This window comes from Choristoneura fumiferana, chromosome 26 (assembly GCF_025370935.1).
Source record: "Choristoneura fumiferana chromosome 26, NRCan_CFum_1, whole genome shotgun sequence".
Lineage (NCBI taxonomy): Eukaryota > Metazoa > Arthropoda > Insecta > Lepidoptera > Tortricidae > Choristoneura > Choristoneura fumiferana.
In genome coordinates, this window is record NC_133497.1 from 8,788,354 (window position 1) to 8,808,963 (window position 20,610).

Below are 20,610 nucleotides of genomic sequence, written 5' to 3' on the forward strand. Positions count from 1 at the left end.
AGACTCACACTAGTGAAGTAATGTGGTTATCACATTATTTACCGGTTTTCAGATTGATAGCTTGGTCAAGAAGCCAAGTTCTAATTTTAAAATTCTGTAATAGGAAGTGAAATGAAAACATATTGATATCTATTTTTTAAATAATATTATCAATTTATTATAAATTTTATAGAACATAATGTTTGTATTCAAATTAGCGAAAAACTTGGCATGATATTTGAGTGCGCAATGTCCAGTGACTGGAACTTTCTTATTTTTTTTTTTCATGTCAAATTGTCAATTAAATTGTCAAAGTTACGGTCACAATCGGAATTTTATAATGTTGTAAAATAATAAATACTTTAATTAATATAATGCAGTCACGTGGAATTACCGCTGAAGCGACAATCAACATGCGTTTCTATCGCATCTTATTTGAACTTAGTGCATAACTTACAAGACTCCAATAAGAACTGTATTTTACAGTTTATATGGTCGACGTGTATGATATAATTATTTTATAGTAAACATGAGTTTGTAGAGTTCATAGTTCAAGTTTCTTGTGTGTTGTGGCTGCGAGGCGTCTACCGACCGTATAAACACTACATCCGTTGTTTATGCAACAGATTATTCGGTGATAATTGTTCGTGAAACAAACGGTGAAGAAGTCTGAGAGATGGGGCAAAGCGGCAGTGCTATGCCTGGTAAGTAGCTTTAATTATCACCAATCAAGCTTTTAAAGTGTGTTTAACATTGTTCTAATTTCGTGTTTTAGCGTTTCCGCCTCATAACCTTTCTTTTTTGTGTTATAAATCACGTCTAACTGTATCACGTGACAGTGGAGTGTATTTTATCATTGTTATCTTCGCTACATGTGGTTAATAGTCTGGTAGTAATCTAGGACTGCCCTGAGCTAAAGCACTTCATCTACTTTACTCTTGATTTAGACATGGTTCTAGTGTTTTCACAATCTAAAGATAAATTAATCAATAAATGAAAAATTTATAATATTAAATCTATAAAGCGCATTGAGTGTAGATTTTTGAAGTTTAACCTAACATACCTTGGACACATCTTTAATTTTATTTGTGTAAAATTATAATTATACAAAATTTTTTGTTTCTTATTTTTATTTAAATTTTTTGTTGAGGCTTTGAACACTACAGGTGATCATGTTGGCCTGATGGGTGCTCGCTCACACAAAGGACAGATAATTATGATTATAAAGCATTATAGACTAGTGTTTACCTGCGTCTCCACACACGTAAATCATTAGATCCAGAAGCTGAATTGAAATTTCGGGATTTTTTAAAATTCCCTTGGGAATTCCCGAAAATTAAATCGTGGTTTTCATTCACGTTACATTAAAAACAATCATGTCAAATTTCATTACTCTAAGCCCAGCGGTTGTTGTTTTGAGATTTTATGCCCATGGGAATATCGGAATAAAAAGTAGCCTATGTTTTATTCCAGTTGTCCGGCTATACATACCAAATTTCATCCAAATCCGTCCAGCCGTTTCAGCGTGAAGAAGTAACAAACATACTCACTCGCTCGCACAAATTTTCGCATTTATAATATTAGTAGGATTGTTGCTGGGAAGACGAAATAGCCGGAGTGGCTGGCACGACATGGGCTAGAGTAGCTGCATGCGAGAGGGATCTCGGAGACTGCTGGGGGAGGCCTCTGCCAACAGGCACACAGATGCTGAAGACTGAATAAAATAGTAGATATTTAATTATATATTGTATTTGCATCTGAATAAAGAGGCTTAATAATATAAAAAATGACTAGAATGACAGCTGTTTCTCCCTTGCCATACATGAAAGATTAATCTGCTAAATATCTCTGATTAAAATTATGTTGTTGCTTGGTAATTATAATCAAACTAATGAACATTAACCCACTTATTCATAAAACTTAACAAGCCTATGTTAACTAACAAATGCTTTGTCCCTTTCTAACAAATACAAATGTCGAAGTGACAGATAAGGACAAACAAATTTTAGCGGCATTTTAACTAAAATAGGTTTGATTGTCGTTTATGAATAAGGGGGTAAGTCTTTGATATTAAAATTAATAAGAATGAATACATATTGTACGGGGTATATAATATTAGAGATGGGCCAAACATGGACAGAATACAAATATTTGGCCGAATGTTCAGTAAAACTTTTACCAAACCGAATATTCAACATAATTGATTCCTAAGTAGAAACTAGAAACATGATTAATTTTCGTGCAACTCTTGAGTAAAACAAAAAACTTGCTTAATTTTTTCTATAGTAGTAATCTCAAAACAGCTTCATACTTATATTTTGTTTTTAATGAATAGTCATCTTTTTTATCTGCTGTTATTGGAAATAAAGCTACAGTATCAACTAAAACATAAAGCCTCACTGTACCTCATAAAAATAACACATTTAAGACTCATCTCACACATGACTCAATACAGTAAAAAGAAGAGTACCACTTTGCCGAACATTCAGTGAGTTCGCCAGAAATTCGGTAAACCTGCTGAATACCGAATATAAAACGAATATTCGGCCCATCCCTATATAATATACGCCTATCAACATTGATCCCGAGCGATCAGATAAGGCACGCCGCATGATCGCGCTGTTTTAGCTAGCGATCTTGATACGCGTCGGTGCAAAATGATACAAATGTGGACGCAGCTTTTAGGTCATCCATCCATGGTGGACGTCGTACGTTGCGCTTGCCAATCCGCAGCCTCCAAATGGACTGGAAAAGCGGTTGTTGGGACTGAAAAAACTTTTCCCGCCCCCGCCCCTCTGATTCTGAGAGGAGGCCTGTGCCCAGTAGTAGGACGTAAATAAGCTGGGATGATGATGATGATGATAGAACTTTTCGGTTTTCCAAATCCAATCTTTCAAGATTATCAAGCAATATTCACATGTAAAATTTCGTAATGGTAGTAGAAATGCACTTTTTGTGTAAGTTTCAGTTTTGTGTTGGTTCTTGAGATTCAGCCCTGTGACAGACAGACCGACATCATAGCGATAGAATTAGGGTTCGGTGCGTCGCCTTTTAGGTATGGAACCCTAAAAGGTACAGTCAAGGAAACTGAATCGCGTACCAGGGTGGAACCCTTTCATAATCAATTTCGCTATCATTTCTTTGGCAGATATATGGAATGTCAAAATAACAGCAGTAGCACAAAGGTGACCACCCTGGTACGCAATTCAGCAATTCAGTTTGTTTGATTTAGTGTCATTCGGTGCAAATAGAAAATCATCCACTTGAATTGACCATTTTGAATTTGGACCCAAAGTGAATTTTATCAAAATGTAATTGTGCTGATAAATACTTACAACCAAAATTTATTTTTGGTGTAAATTAGTTAAACCCAAATGGAATATTGTCCATTAAAAATTAGGAGCAAAATTAAATAAGCAATAGGTTAATGTTGTCTAAATCAAATTTAACTTAATATGTAGGCCCAAAACAAATGATTTCGGATGGAACATATTTACAATTCGTCATATTTCTGAATGTAATAGTACATTCAGAAATGCAAGTGGTTGTTTTTTTTCGGCATACATCAAATTTGTCAATTTTACCATAAGACAATGTTCCATTTTCGATGATATTCAGGATGGACAATTTTCCTTGTTAGTGTATTTCAAATTGTCATTTTTTAGCTTTGACGTATAATTTCGAGTTGTCCATTTTCCATTTGCACCAAATGACAGTAAATCGTTTCTTTGAATGTAGGTTCTTTACATGTCATTAATTTAAATTTCTCTGAAATAGCCTGTGGTTTTTTTATTCAGTAAATTATCGGCGACAAAGCTTCGAAATTCAAATTTTCAGAACAATGTCAAACAAAGAACTCAAACTCTTAAATATCACAAGCAACCGTAAACTCAGTACGTTACGTTCGAATTTTGTAAATAAAAATTTAGTTCTTTTCATAAAAACAAAGTTACGTTTGACATCCGAAAAGGCGTTCCGATCGATCAGTTTTATACAAGTTAGTATGGAGCGCTGTGAATGCGAGTTTTGACCGCTGGATCGATTAAATTTGTGGCGGGAACAGCTGAGCATCAGCTGAGACGAATACCTGTTTCTTTTTTTTGCACGCACGTGCATGCGGCCTGTATTGTCCAGTTGTGCAAAATGTACGCTGGTACATTCGAATTTTAAATTTATACTCATGGAGTTAAGTCTTGTTTGACGTAGCGTAGTTTTTTTCAACTATAAGGCTGGTTGCACAAAGGCTTATGCAAAGTCGGTATGTTGGTACCTGTGTTTTTTCTGTCAGAATCAGCTGATTCAAAAGCAGTATTTTACCTGATCATATGGTTTCCCACGGCGCGAGCTCTTGAGACTTTCTTTTTGTAAAGGCTCAGCTGATCTAAGAAATAATAATAGTGGGTGAGTGATTCGAGAGACGTGCGTAAACCAACCCAACACCCTCAGTAATGAGGGCTATCGTTTTTTGTCTCACTAGATGGCGCACTGTTGCGTGAGGTTTTTAAGTATGGATTTCAAAGTCTGTTATTACGGGCGTGAAAACAAAGTTTAGATTAAAATCATATTTAATACACCTTAAACCGTACCATAAAAATATCGAGCATGTCACAGTGTTGCATAGTCCCCGTTTTGTTCGGAGAAAAGGGAGGACAAAGGTTTCCGAAAGAAAAAACTGTCTCAAAAGACAGACATTTATTGCCCCGGAACGCATATTTGCCATAATTAATTTCAGATATTGCAAAATATTCACAAAATTATTCTATTTCTAAATAAACCCGCGTAGCTCACTCAAAAACTATGAGATTTGACATTTCGGAGACCTCACGCTACACTAGCGCCTCTAGTGGCGAATTCATACGCGATAGCCCTCATTGGAGATCGTTAACAATCTTAACCCACTAATCCCACTAATATTATTATAATTGCGAAAGTTTGTGTCTGTTTGTTAGTTTGTTTGTTACTTCAACACCTCCAAACCACTGAACCTATTTAGATGAAATTCAGTATAGAGATAGTTTAAATCCCGAAGGTCATAGATTCGTTTTTATCCCGAATAATTGCATAGTTCCTGCCTCCCGCGGGATTGCGATAAAACTAATTTACAGCTAGTTTAAGTATAACTCCCATACTTTTCATTGCAGTGACCACGGAAGAATAAAAACAAGTGGGGTATTAAAGAACCTATTAATTAAGACCTAATCTAATAAAATACCTAAATAGTAAAAATTAAAAATCGCCGCTCAGTCAGCCAGTGTACCTACCTACCGCACTTAACATCTCTTTCTAGCTATATATACCTACATTGTTTAAAAAAATATTGTAAGACTGGGTTTTAAGGGTTCAGTTTTCACAGAAAGTCATATGTGTAACAATATTAAAAACCGGCCAAGAGCGTGTCGGACACTGCCGAAATAGGGTTCCGTAGCCATTACGAAAAAATTAAGTAATATTTTTCTAAGGATTTCGTATTTTGTACGGATATTCCAAGTTTAGGTATATTTTATACCTTAGGCTGCTATTTACTCTTAAACTAATAATAATTCTCAAGAAAACTTAACCATTATAGTTGATGTCTCTGAAAACTGGTCGAGGGTTTTCATTTGAAACTAATTAACACAAGAGTTATGGTCAGAAAACCAGTTTTTTGGCCTAAAATTTTGATGCCAAATATCTCGAAGACAATGAACTTTGAAGTAAATATGGGATACTATATTGCTTAAAGCCGTTGTTGTTAATATAATAAGCTACAAAAAACATTAGAAAACTAAGGAATTCAGATCGAAGGTCATTGGGGCGTGGGATCCCCTTAAATTGAAATGTATTGGCAATTGGTAAGTAAGTAGTTGCAGTCAGAATGCAGTCCATTTGCAACAGAGCCCTAAGTGCTTTTTACGCCAGGCCAACAGGACAATGTCAGTGACATAATATGTCGAGTGACAATTAACTATTATCTCTATCATAAAATCATAATTATGTTGTGAAACAATAATTATTTTTCCTGGTCGACGTTTATTTGTAGACTAGCTTTTGCCCGTGGCTTCGCCCGCGTGGAATGAGGGCTATCGCGTATGAATTCGCCGCTAGAGGCGCTAGTGTAGCGTGAGGTCTCCGAAATGTCAAATCTCATAGTTTTTGGGTGAGCTACGCGGGTTTATTTATAATTAGAATAATTTTGTGAATATTTTGCAATATCTGAAATTAATTATGGCAAGTATGCTGTGTTTTGAGACAGTTTTGTCTTTCGGAAACTTTTATCCTCCCTTTTTTCCGAACAAAACGGGGACTATGCACACTGTGGCATGCTCGATATTTTTATGGTAGGTTTTAAGGTGTATTAAATATGATTTTAATCTAAACTTTGTTTTCACGCCCGTAATAACAGACTTTGAAAGCCACTTAAAAACCTCACGCAACAGTGCGCCATCTAGTGAGACAAAAAACGATAGCCCTCATTCGGTTATCGCGCGCTTTCCTTCGGAGAACTGTGCCTTTTCCGGGATAAAAAGTAGCCCATAAACTAACTCTATGCCAAAAACACGTCGATCCGTCGCTCCGTTTCCATACAAACACGACACACTTTCGCATTTATAATATTAGTATGGATGGATTTGTCGGTAAATCTTGACATGAGATGAGATTAGAGCTGTATCAGTCCTTAATTTGACTAATCTTAATATTATTTTGAAAATATAGATATACAGATAGTGTTTAGCGAAGAGAAAATTTTAAATCGGTTGAAAATTGGATTTATAGTGATATACCTGTATACCTCTCTTTTTCAAACGTTTTCTCTATGCAGCAAGTATGGCGGTACTGGCGTGTGACGTCACATGCTAGTATGTCTTTCTCTGTCTAATCTTGAATTTCAAACCATTATAACTTTGTTATTTGTGAAGGTAGCTTAAAATGCATGCTGTGAATTTATAAAACATATACAAAATAGTCAAATACCGTATTGTAGTGTTTCGTGGTTAGTATATACGCGTATTTTCAATATAGCTCGCTGTGAAACTTGTAGTCGCACCTGTTAGCATGGTGAAATGGGGTCCAGGCTCAAATGCCAGGCGAAAAAAAGTAAAAACAAAAACGCAATATGGCAAATTTACAAAAACCGCTCAACAGCTGTCTCCATTAAAAAAGATCTTGTCTCCATCTCCCTTTGAAGGCGCTTACGTCGTTTTGTTTCATGGCAAATGCTGCCCTCCTATTGGCGGAGACGCCACGCGCCGTGCGCGTGCGGGACAGATGTTCGAAATTTGAAATTTCTTTTTTTTAAGGCTTTGGCCGTACGCGTCCTTGCTGCTGGCCAGGTGAATTTTATTTTTATGTTGGCAGTTTTGACGCTCTGTAGGTTTTAATTTGGAATCTTTAGTCAATTGTAAGTAGTTATTTGATGTATCAAACCAACACCGAGGGTGATAATCTTGCTATCTATGGCTTTTTATATCCACTACACATAGATATATAGATTAACTATACAAACTAGTATAATAAGGAGGTAAATTTTGTTTTTGTTTGTATGTAGTGCGTCAACATCTCGGCCTATACCTTGTATATGTATACATATATACGTCCCATAGCCAGGGCAGAGGCATCCTCTCGCATCTCTAGTGGAGACGCATGCTAAAGCGAACATTCGCATTCGCGATATGTAGGTATATATGACCGTACACTAGATGTGTTAAACAACATTCCTGGCGGGTCATTAAAGTCATTATTGTACAGGTGTCCCATTATCTGTAATTATATTATATTTGTATTTGTAACAGGTCATTTCCAATAAGGTCAGTGTGGTACAAAAGGCAAAAATAATGTATAGGGTAAATAAAGTCTTTGACCAGTGTGTGTTGCCAGTTGCTTGGGCCTCATGAGGAAGCTCAAATCAGAGGGCTATGCTCGAAGTTTCTCTGCGAGATAGAATCAGAAATGATGATATCCGCAGTAGAACTAAGGTTATGCCGTCATAGCCCGAAGAATTGCGAAACTGAAGTGGCAGTGGGCGGGGCACATTGCTCGCAGGAATGATGGCCGATGGGGTCAGAGTCAGAAGGTTCTCGAATGGCGTCCGCGGACCGGGAGTCGAGCTGTCGGTAGGCCTCCAACAAGATGGAGCGACGACCTGGTTAAGATCGCGGGATCGCGTTGGATGCGGAAAGCACAAGACCGGTCTGAGTGGAGAGCCTTGGGGGAGGCCTATGTCCAGCAGTGGACGTCTTTCGGCTGAGATGATGATGATGAATGTATAGAGTTATTAGGGTCTAGTACCCAAAGGGTCAAGACGGAACCCTAATGCTCTCCCTCTGGTGTCCGACGGTCTGTCTGTCCAGAGGCTGTAGCTTTTAAACCGTAGTAGGCGTGGTTTTCTGTCTTTTCGCGCGATATAATATTCCCAATTGTTTCATTTGCAAATCTGCTTCCTTTCCTAACCCACGACTTTCAACCGTTTTTTTTTTTCATATAAAACAAACCTGACCTGACCCACTGTGTTCTATAAAACCATAAAAAATACACTAAAAAATATTTTTAAGAAAATTGAGTTGGGAAATAAAAAAGTTTTATTAGCCTACTAGCTTTTGCCCGCGTGGAATTCGGTTATCGCGCGCTGTTCCCTCGGGAACTGTGCATTTTTCCGGGATAAAAAGTAGCCTATGTCACTCTCTGGCCCATAAACTATCTCTATGCCAAAAATCACGTCGATCCGTCGCTCCGTTTCGACGTTAAGACGGACAACATACAAACACACACTTTCGCATTTATAATATTAGTATGGATTAAGTGAAATCGCGGAATTTCAATTCTACCACCAGACCTAATGGTTGTGTGTAAAACTAGCGTTTAAATTGATAGGAGCCAAAAAAAATTATACAAGCGAAGTCGCGGGTAAAAGCAAGCTGACAATATTATTACAATACCGTTAATCTACCACATGCTGGAAAAAAGGCTGACCTTTAAACCACCCCTGCAAAGATGTCCCATCACCTTTAGCACAATTGCTGGCCTTTTCTATAAACTTTCCAAAGCTTCAATTATTTCGAAAAAAAAAACACCTTTCTATTTCTTACGCACATGCCATCGCAAAAAAAGGTTTGCTCCCCTGTCTTTGTAAAACAACCAAAATTTAATTTTAATCGTAAGAACGTAGAGTCCAAAATAAAACGCAGGAGGAATGATATAATTTCATCTCATTCACATGTCCCGTTTATTCAAAATTGTAAATGCGCTTCTTTGACGTTAAGACATTTGAATTTGAACTTTATTGCGTAAGACTTAGTGCTATTTTAAGCTTTGTAATGGTATTAGTAACTTTGTTCTACAGCTAAGTTCTTTGAGCGCTTTGAAATTAAATAGTATTTAAATGTGTGCTCTATTTCTTAGTAAATAAGATTCTATGTTCACATTATTCATAGAGTCATGGAGCTTGTGTTTTTTTAGTATTCGTTTGCCAATTCTGTTAGTTTTTGTACTTTATTAGCTTTTAAATAGAGCTCAAGTTGTTCGTATTTGCCACGTGCGATACTACACCTTGATCGATTTTATAGAAATAATGCAAATAATGAATTTAAGTGGTAACTGTACACAGCTGATGTAGGCAGTTGGTACAGTGCGAAAAACAGTCAAGCGAGAGTCTGACGGGCACGCGGGAGTTCTGTAGCTACCCCAAAGCACCACTGAACTATAAAATTGTCACTTTTTAAGTCAAATTTAAAAGTTACATGTACCACATTTCACCGTCATATTTTAATTTCAAAACTTTTTTCACTACCTCTCCTTCAGAAAAGTAACTTTTTCTCCCTGACGAGAGGGAGCAAAGTGCAACTTTTCTGTTCAACGCCTTTCTAAGTGTTTTATTGCAAATGCCATTTTTTGAAGTTGATAATTGGAAAGCCACGCCATTTTCTATGCTGGTTGTTCTTTAATAATATTTAGAATTTTTTTTTTTCAAGTTTCTTAATGCTCGCTGCTCGGTGTGAAAAGTTTATGAGCGACTCGGGAGCAAAATTATTTTCATCTTGGGCGTTAACACTTGAATCCCTCATTACGCTCGTGATTCTACAATAGAATCCTGAGCGTAGCGAGTCCTTCACTACATTCTGGATTCAATGTACGCCCTCGCCGTAAATACACCATTTTGCTTCCTTGTGACCCAAATAACTATTTCAAGCTAGTCAGGTGAAAAAGATATTGAACACTAAAAGATAATCTTATATATAAGCGCAAAACGCGGGAACGGCTGGACCGATTTTACTAATTATTTTTTTGTTATGTTCGTTATTGTCAGGAGAAGGTTTTTATGGAAGAAAATTTAGAAAAATAACAACGGGGGCGAAGCCGCGGGCAACAGCTAGTAAATTAATCATAATAATATGATAATTTCAAAAACATGCGTCAACGCACCGTCCATTGTACAGTCCCCATCACATATTGCGGAATGGCCAAGCTGATCAAAAATATCGGAACATGAACCTTATGCGTTGAGAATAGAGTGCATGTTCCAATATTTTCGACTACCTCGGCCGCTTGCTAAATTAAATATGTGATTATGAAATTATGTGATACGTGATATTGCCTGATTGTATATTTACTCATTGAAAATGTGCGACAGACAGGTAGACAGAAAGTAAATTCTAAGTATTTCCAAAATTTATAATGTTTAAGCCGTGGTGGCCTAGTGGTTTGACCTGTCGCCTCTCAAGCAGAGGGTCGTGGGTTCGAACCCCGGCTCGCACCTCTGAGTTTTTCGAAATTCATGTGCGGAATTACATTTGAAATTTACCACGAGCTTTGCGGTGAAGGAAAACATCGTGAGGAAACCTGCACAAACCTGCGAAGCGATTCAATGGTGCGTGCGAAGTTACCAATCCGCACTGGGCCCGCGTGGGAACTATGGCCCAAGCCCTCTTGTTCTGAGTGGAGGCCTGTGCCCAGCAGTGAGACGTATATAGGCTGGGATGATGATAATGTTTTTTGATTCACGTCACGTTTGATATATCTAAACTCTGGTGAAGGATGTAGTTAACCTATTAATTGACCAATTGAACTAATGAAGGGCCCCGTCATTTCTCATTTGCCAGTATCAGAGGTCGTTTTTAGGGTTCCGTACCCAAAGGGTAAAAAACCGGCCAAAAGCGTGTTGGACACGCCCGAAATAGGGTTCCGTAGACATTACGAAAAAATTAAGTAATATTTTTCTAAGGATTTCGTATTTTGTACGGAATATTCCAAGTTTAGGTATATTTTACCTTAGGCTGCTATTTACTCTTAAACTACTTATAATTCTCAAGAAAACTTAACCGTTATAGTTTTCCTTGTAAGTTTGATATATATACAACTATATTGATTTTTTTTTTAATTTTCCACCCACCGGTTTAAATTTTAAAGGGGGGGACGCTCGATTTTAATGAAACTTTGCACTTTAAAGTTGAATATTTCGCAAACAAATCGCTGAATCGAAAAATCGTCGTAGACCTATCCAATGATACCCCACACTATAGGGTTAGATGAAAAAAAAAAACACCCCCACTTTACGTCTATGGGAGGTACCCCCACTTTACGTCATAAAAAAATTTTTTTTTAGTTTTTTATTGTACCATTTGGTCGGCATAGTTTACATATATATCCGTGCAAAATTACAGCTTTCTAGCATTGATAGTCCCTGGGCAAAGCCGCGGACGGACGGACAGACAGACAGACATGGCGAAACTATAAGGGTTCCGTTTTTGCCATTTTGGCTCCGGAACCCCAAAAAGCAAGTCTGCGAAATCGCGAAACGGTCCCAGCTCAGCATATTGTTGGCCGAGCAGACCATCGCTGGTCTTCCGCCGTGACCGCAGCTACCGTGTCTAGGCAAATTCCGCGACCTTTCCGTTTTTCAGCCAAGGTCGTTGACCCTGCGCAGCCGCAGATGCGTCGAATTGAGAGTCGTCGCGTGCGCAAGGTGCCCCCGCATCTGTCAGGCATTTGGCGTGCGCGCCGGGTGGAGGAAAAGTTTTTTTTGCATGAAATTTTGACATTGAGTAGTTTTTTTTTTAGTTTTTTTTGACGACCAGATGGCCTAGTGGTTAGAGAACATGACTACGAAGCTTGAGGTCCCGGGTTCGATTCCCGTGTCGGGGCAGATATTTGTATGAAAAATACGAATGTTTGTTCTCGGGTCTTGGGTGTTTACTATGTATTTAAGTATGTATCTATCTATATAATTATATTTATCCGTTGCTTAGTACCCATAACACAAGCTTTGCTAAGCTTACTTTGGGACTAGGTCAATTGGTGTGAATTGTCCCGTGATATTTATTTATTTAACTAGAATTTGCTCGCGGCTTCGCACGCGTAATCTATTAGATCAGCGGTTGAATTGAAATTCCGGGATTTTATTAAATTACCACGGGAATTTCCAAAAATTACACTGGTTTTCATCGACGTCGCATTAAACGACGCAATGCATGAGTAAGACTATGCCAAAATTCATCTAGAGTCCGGTCCCGTGGATATCGAGATAAAAAGATAGCCTATGTGTTATTCCAGACGCCCAGCTATCTACATACCAAAGGGATGAGATGGGGTTTTTATCCAGAATCGCAGGAAATGTCTCTCCAAAAACATCTCGAAATTCGCTGTCTGCAAAATCTCGAATCGCTGTGTAAAAATAGTTACGGCAAGATAAAATGAACATTCCATCAATAAGCTTATTTTATTGACATGTTGGTTTTAGTTCTGCACAACGGTTTTTAAATGCTTCATCATACAAATACGACATCTTTTAAGAAAACAAACGATAAATAACAAATTACAAAGCCAAAGATCAAGAAGTCGCAAGAAAGTAACTAGCGACAGTTTACAGAAACCGATAAGTACCCCTAGTGTAAGTTTTCGGTTACAAAATACACGAACATCGCAAACGTTCCGCTAGAGGCGCTGTTCATGTTTCCATATAAATTGAGATTTTAACGCGAACGCGATCGAGACGTTTTTTGTAACCGAAAACTTACACTAAGGGCAAAGAAAACCAGAATATTAGAGAAGACGGAAAAGTGCAAAACCTGCCTGACACAAAAAACAACATGAAAACGCATAAACATAAATTCATGACATAAAATCATCAACATACAGGCACTTAGTATAGAAAACACATACTTTTATGCAGCGATAACTTTTTCACGCAAAGATTTGGTACTACCCGCTATAGTAAAACTTAGAATAAGCTATCCAGTGACATATCGCTTGCCCTTATTGGTCATATAGGCTAAGCCCTCCATAATCCAAATCCGGCCTCCCGTTTGAGCGTGAAGAAGCAACAAACACACACACATACAAACTTTCGCATTTACAATACATATTAATAGGATTTGTTTTGTCTGTCATTTAAACCTCATAATCATAAGTCCAGGCTCTAAGGGCTTACGCGTAGAACAACATACTCAAAGTACCTTTCTCAAAAAGTGCACGTTTTTCAAATGCCTACTACACAATGATTTTTAATCGGTAATCGGCAATCGGTAATCGGTAAAATGAGACTGGGCTGGACACGTCTGTCGCATGCACCCACAAAGGTGGGCTCGCACAGTTACTTGGTGGGTGCCGGAGAACGGCCAGCGACATCGAGGCAGACCGAGAAGGAGATGGCGGGACGATCTGGACACGTACGCAAAGGACTGGCCTGACATTGCGTCAGAACGAGAGTTGTGGAGGTCAAGAGGGGAGGCTTTTGCCCAGCAGTGGGACACTATACAGGCTACTTAAAAAAAAAAAAAAACGGCAGTTGGAAATATTGATCACTAGCCAAAATTTATTAAATATTGAGGTCTCACGCACAGTTAAAGTAATTACAATCAATGATATATTAAAAAAACTAGTTAAGAACAAGTTAGTTGGTGAGATATAGGGGTCCTGCCACAGTACAATAAGTATATCTTTTTATTGTTCTGTGGGTCCTGCTATATATACCTCTACATACAAGCATTCCCAATGGAAAACGGACTATGTGGAGGGAGTCGCTGGCAACGCTAGTGTATACACACATACACACTTAGCATGGTCTAATATTATAAATGCAAAAGTGTGTATGTTTGAATGTTTGTCCGTCTTTCACGTCGAAACGGAGCGACGGATCGTCGTGATTTTTTGCATAGAGATAGTTTATGGGCCCGAGAGTGACATAGGCTAGGTACTTTTTTATCCCGGAAAAATGCACAGTTCCCGAGGGAACAGCGCGCGATAACCAAATTCCACGCGGGCGAAGCCACGGGCAAAGGTTAATTATATTTTTCGCGTAATGATTAACTTGATAATCAATTGAATTATTTTTTAGTTTCCGTAACAACAATTTTATAGCTTTGCTAGGAAGCTATCTCATTAAAATATTATTTTATAATTAAAACATGTTTTATGTTAATGAATGATTTAATGTTTATCGCATTCTTTTATCTTAGCGGTGTTCAATTAATTTAATAATATCTATGTTTAAATGAATTTAGTTGTGGTCGATATCAGCTAGTTAATAATCCCACATTCATAATTCCAACTAAGACAACTGATAAAAACGCGAAAGTTTGTGTGTGTATGTTTGCTACTCCTTCACGCTAAAACAGCTGGACGGATTTGGATGAAATTTGGTATGTAGGTAGTTGGACGTTTGGAATAACACATAGGGTACTTTTTATTCCGATATTCCTAACGGGATTGGAATAAAATTTCGAAATCTCAACCGCTGGCTTTAGTCATAAAATTTGAATCGGTTTTTTTTAATGCAACGTCAATGTAATTTTAAGCCACGATTTTTATTTGTTACTTCTTTACGCTAGAATGGCTTAACGGATTTGATTGTTTTCAGTTCAGGTTGGGGGCCCTCTGTATCCACGGGGCCCTGGGCTGCAGCCCAAAAAGCCTTTGAGTAGATCCGCCCCTGAATGGGAGTACCTACATTTTTTAATACAATACTAGCTGTTGCCGCGGCTTCGCCCCCTTGTTATTTTTCTAAATTTACTTCCATAAAAACCTTCTCCTGCCAACAACGAACATAACAAAAAAAGAATTAGTAAAATACGTCCAGCCGTTCCCGAGTTTTGCGCTTAGCAACACATTTTACGATTCATTTTTATCTATTTAAAAAAATCCGATCATAAGGTTGGCAACACTGCGATCAATCAACCCGACCAGTGTGCGCATCTATCAAACGGAACGGGGAATTCCCCGTCGCTTGTTTTCGGTCGGTGTATTGTCTACTTATTATTACTATTGTCTTGTCTATTACTGGGGACTTCCTTCCGCTTATCGCCCGACGCAATTTTGTTATTTTTCCGCACTTCTGCTATCGTCGACTATTATATAAGGAATTGACTTTGTTATTGTTAGAAATGTCTTTAGTTTACAAAGTGATAGATAACGTCGACTATTATATAAAGAATTGACTTTGTTATTGTTAGAAATGTCTTTAGTTTACAAAGTGATAGATAACTTAAAAGTTATAAGGGCATTTTATTTTACTAAAATTGAAAGTATTCAGCATAAATAGACTTACTGCTTTTAATAGGCAGTAGTTAAGTTAAAAGAATTATAAAACATGACTCTTTTAAAACTAAATTAATCGATCTCGTTCGATTTTTAATGATAATTTGTGAATTGCTACACTCATTACAAAGTAGGTATTAAAATTAATAGTTCTATCAAGTGCTTTGTTTATTTTCAGAAAAATATCCTATTTTACAATATGTCTGCTAGAAAATATAAAAGTGGAGCTGAAAAACGAAAATTACTGTTTAATCGAGAAAAAGAAAGAAATAAATGCGCAAAAACTGAAACTTTAAAAAAAATATCAGAACATATAAATAAACGCGAATGAAATAGCTACAAATCCATTAAAAAAAGTAAAGGAAGGTATTTTATGCGAAGAGAATCTAACCGAAGGGAGCAAAAAAACCAGGAAAAAAATACAAGTGATGAAAATATGCAAGATTTTGAAAACCAGAAAAAAAATACTAACGATGAAAATGCGGCAGATCTTGACTTCCAGCAACCCTCTGCTTCCTCCGAAAACGACATTGGTGTTCAGCAAAATGAAGGTAATACCGATACCGAGGTGGAAAGAAATTTAGAAAATATTAAGTTTGAGTTTGAGAAATATGTTGACGTGGGCTTGTGGCCAGATTTGCTAAATAATGATTTTATTAATGACGTCCTCTCATCTCACATGAAATGACTGACTTTCAAAATAAAGATCCGAAAAATATATATTCAGCTTATATAAAGAAATACAAAGATCAAAACTGATCTTTTTCAAATAGGTATTTCACTAGGAAAATGAAAAATGGCCAATTACCGGAAAGATCTTGGTTATGTTATTCAAAAAGGGTTGGTACTGTTTTTTGTTTGACTTGCAAACTTTTTTCTAAAACTCCTTCTCAATACACAACCGGATTTTCTGATTGGAAACACATAGGATTTTGTTTAGAAAATCACGAAAATTCTAATGAACATAAGAATTCAATGTTAGTGTGGTTGACACGAAAAGAAAATGAGTCTGTTTTAGACAAGCAGCTTCAGGAACAATTAAATAAACAAACCGAATATTATCACATGTCCTAAAACGGGTTATTGCAGTGCTAAAATTTTTGAGTATAAGAGGCTTAGCATTCCGAGGTTCCGAGGAAGTATTTGGTTCTCCACATAATGGTAATTTTATGGGTGCTCTAGAGCTATTGGCAGAGTTCGACCCATTCATACGTGAACATATTGAACAACGAGAGCTGCGACCAAACCCTGTAATATCATACTTATCAAAAACAGTATATGAGGAAATAATTGAGATTATGGGTAAACAGATAAATAAACAAATTATAACTCAAATAAATAACGACGACACAAAGTATTAATCAATTGTGATGGATTCAATCCCAGATCTGTCTCACGATGACCAACTTGCTATTGTATTACGATACTGTTTTCGGGGAAAAGTATATGAAAGATGTGTATAAATTAGTAGTATATTTATTTAATATTCTACAAGCCTTTTTGGAAACAAATGGACTACTACTGGATAGTTGCAGGGGGCAGTCATATACACGCTGCCAATATGGCCGGAATCTACAATGGTGTACAAGCACTACTAAAAGAAAAAAAAAATCCGCGGATTACGTGCAATGTGCTGCGCCTAGTTGGTCAAGAATCCGTGAAGGTTGCAACCGAAATTGTAAACTTTTTTGGAGTAGTGAAAAAAATATACGTTTTCTTCTCTGCTTCGACCCATAGGTGGGAACTGTTAAATCGTGAAACAAAACTAAAATTTACGTTAAAAAGTTTAAGCCAAACCAGATGGTCTTGTCACTATGATGCTGTCAGAGCTTTAAAAAGTAATTATGATGGCATTATGAAAATTCTCAATAGTTTCGGCGAAAATGACGATGAAAAAGTTGATTTCCGAAAAGAGGCACTAAATTTATTTAATAAACTGGCGAAACTAGAAACTACAATTTTAATTGTTTTTGGGAAGAAATTTTGGAGAGATTTAATGTAGTTAATAAAAAAGTACAGAGCCCTGGTTTAGACATTGGTTAAGGCATTGGTTTAAGACGTGAGACTCACGGTAGTTTCATGTTCAAAATTGGTGAAGGCAATAAGTTATTAGTGTCATTAAAAGAGTTCGTGAAAAACATAAGGCAACAATCAGATCAGAAGCTAAAGGAATACGAAGATAAAGCTAAAAAATTAACTACTAGTGACATAAATAAGAGACACATTAAGTACTTCATAATTTTCAGATAAATCTACAGATAAAGTCTCAGTAAACGGTGCAGAAAAATTTAAAAGAGACACGCTTAACGTTGCGTTGGATAACATGATTATGGATTTAAATAATAGAAGCCAAGCCTATGAGGCATATAGCAAAAAAAAATAATTGGGGAGTCTCAATTATACCGCTTAGGTACCTATAACGGTCTTGTTCCAAATTAGGATCTGGATCCTATCTAGACTGACGATTGCATTATTCCACCCCATGTCTTTAAACACATCTGCGTCCTAACCACTTAGAAACAAAACGCTAACGGTCCAAATTCGTTCTAACACACATACGCCGTTTTATCCAAGCGCTCCGCCTGTCTTACTTTACCACAGAGCTAAAAGGTAGTAAGTGCAGAATTCGCGTTTTTTGCACTTGTGGCCGTATTTGTCGATTAGTAACGTCGAAGTTTCTGATAGAAGTCGTTTGTGTTTTGTTGATCGTGCGCGCGCATCGTTCTGCTGTGCGCTGCCAGAGTCCCGAGCCGAGCGTCACTCCGCCGGTAGGGACCGTTGTGAGCGGACGGCGTCTTCGCTGCTTCGGGACGATCGCGCCGCGTTCGCTTTTTGAAACGGATCGTCTTATTTAACGTCGCGTTCGCTTTTCGAAACATAGATAGTCTTTTGTTTAACGGTTGTCGGTTTTTGTGTTTGGAACTTGTGTAGGACTTTTGATGTGTGTGTAGTGACTTGATGTTTTGATAGTCTGAAATATGATGGGTGTTAGTTGTATGAGTGTGAGGCAAGCCAGGGGCTCTTGCCACTGCCCCGCTTGCCCCAGGGCTTCCCACGGACCCCCGCCCACGCTGGTGCTGCCCCCAATGGCGCTGGAGCCGGAAACTACCCCCGTCAAAGACAAGAAAGGGGGGAAGATGAAGGTGCTCAAGAAGATCAAGAGAAAGATTGGATTGGGTAAGCGTTTGTTTTTTAAAAGATTTACAAAAAAGAGAACAACGTATTGTATACCTACTTCTCGGAGGTCCCAAAGATACCATCTCAAGCTATTTGTTTTTTTTTTAATATTTAATTTAAAAATATTTTCTTTAATATACCTACAGACAATAAGCCTTAGTGTGTTGACATTGGGAAGCCAATAATAAATCTAAAGGGTTAATTATAGAGTTAACTGTAAAAAAATATTATGCTTAAAGTTGCCGTTTAAAATTATGTTGCCAATAATAGAAATTTACTTTAACCTCGTCTTATATTATCGGTAACATAAGATACTAATTAATCGGTAGCTGCAGTAAAGGCTTTTTGTATTAAAAATCCCAGCCAATGCCTTACAAATTGCAATCACCTTGAAATACATAATACACAAAAAGCATCCCACATTCTACCGCCTTTTATTTTTTTATCGTAACTTGAAACAGTTTTTTTTTAATTGAAGCTACCTTTGTTTTAGTTAATTTTATTGCAATGGAGATGCCTCCGTTCGCTTATCTTTAATATTGCGTTATTTTAACTAATTAGTGACTCAGAGTCGGTATTAAGTGGATATTTAAAATGGAGGTATCTTCTCCACGCTCCGGTAAGTGAATCAGTTAGTGTAATTCTCTTAACTTTTTAATTGCTCCAATGCAAACTTAAGCTTGCAGTTACTAGTGGCGCTAGTGTCTTTGAAGTTTGTAAGGGAATCGTGTACTTCCAGTTGTGTCCGTACGTTAAATATATTTTGTGGAATAAGGCACGAGCCATCTGCCACTTTGTCCATTGTAATTAAGTTTTTTTTTTTAATCAGCCGGCTGTTTTAGCACCTTGCGTTGTCTCTGAGGCTGATTATATGAAATTGTTTTTTTTTTAATATTCGTTTCTTCGTTTATACCTATGCTTAAAGCTGTAAAAGAAGCTAAGTATGGATTCCGCGATTTTGTTTTTTTTTTAATATATAATTTGGACTTATGACCTTTTACTTTTCTTATTAAGTATTTGTCCTAATTTTTGTATATCAAAAGTTACGCTATAGTTCACAACACAAAAAAGTGGTGATAGGTACCATCAGCCAAATATGTGGTCTACCACCCTAAAGTTGATAATCGTTTGCATGTCATAAAACAATAATGCCAATAGACTTGTCTGTCAACTTGAAAGTTCGAATTTAGCGACATATCCATTTAATAGGAACTTGTTTAAAAATTGATAGACCACTTATTTGGCTGATTGTTTTGTAGGTATATAGGGCGGAATTTGTACACTGTTACAAAATTAGTATTTCAAGCTTTTTTGAAATTAAATCACTCAGTGTATGAAAACCGCAAATTTTATCAGACTAATTTCGACAAACGAAATATTATTATATTTTCATCCTGAAGATTTATTAAATCATACAATTCTTATAGCACCTACGTACACAAGATTGAACATAGTTATCTGAATTCTACCACAAGTTGCTTTATTTACTAAGTAAGTACTGAATTATTAATCGAAAATCGCAGCTATGTAATGATTATGCACCATCATTTCTTACTACGGTAGTAATCCATTTTATCTTGACCCGCATTTACTAAGAAAACTCTACCGCTGAGAGCTCCACAAAAAATGGTCCTATGTGCCTAGGATTTCAATATCCTAACACAAACTTACCAATACCAGCGTCCAAATTATCTACCAACGATTTTTCATACCAAAAACTATTATTCCAAGCGCGATCGACGGCAAATACAACCTTGTAATAATCCAACAATGTTGCTCGTGCCGTCGGATAAATTGGATTCTAATAAAATCCTATACTAAAAGCGATTACGTTCAGGCTCTCGACGGCAACTGTAAGTTTGTAATCGGAACAGATGCGCTTTTTTTTCTTAACGGCCAGGATCAAACTCAAACAGCTGCCTTATCTGTGGATAATGTCGCCAGCTGAAA

At 37.1% G+C, this 20,610-nt stretch overlaps 1 protein-coding gene across 3 annotated transcripts in view; it reads left to right on the top strand.

Annotated features, from left to right (window-relative positions):
- The first annotated feature begins 288 nt into the window (after window positions 1-288).
- The window catches only part of neur (E3 ubiquitin-protein ligase neur), a 63,323-nt gene continuing 43,001 nt past the window's right edge, over window positions 289-20,610 (top strand). Inside the window, exon 1 of one of the 3 annotated variants that reach the window (XM_074107822.1) lies at window positions 289-683. In XM_074107822.1, coding sequence (XP_073963923.1) covers window positions 656-683 — 28 coding nt within the window. In that variant the 5' untranslated portion in view covers window positions 289-655. Of the gene's footprint in view, window positions 684-18,199; window positions 18,661-19,165; window positions 19,280-20,610 lie in introns of those variants that run through there. The other 2 variants (XM_074107821.1, XM_074107824.1) reach the window with 2 other exon arrangements.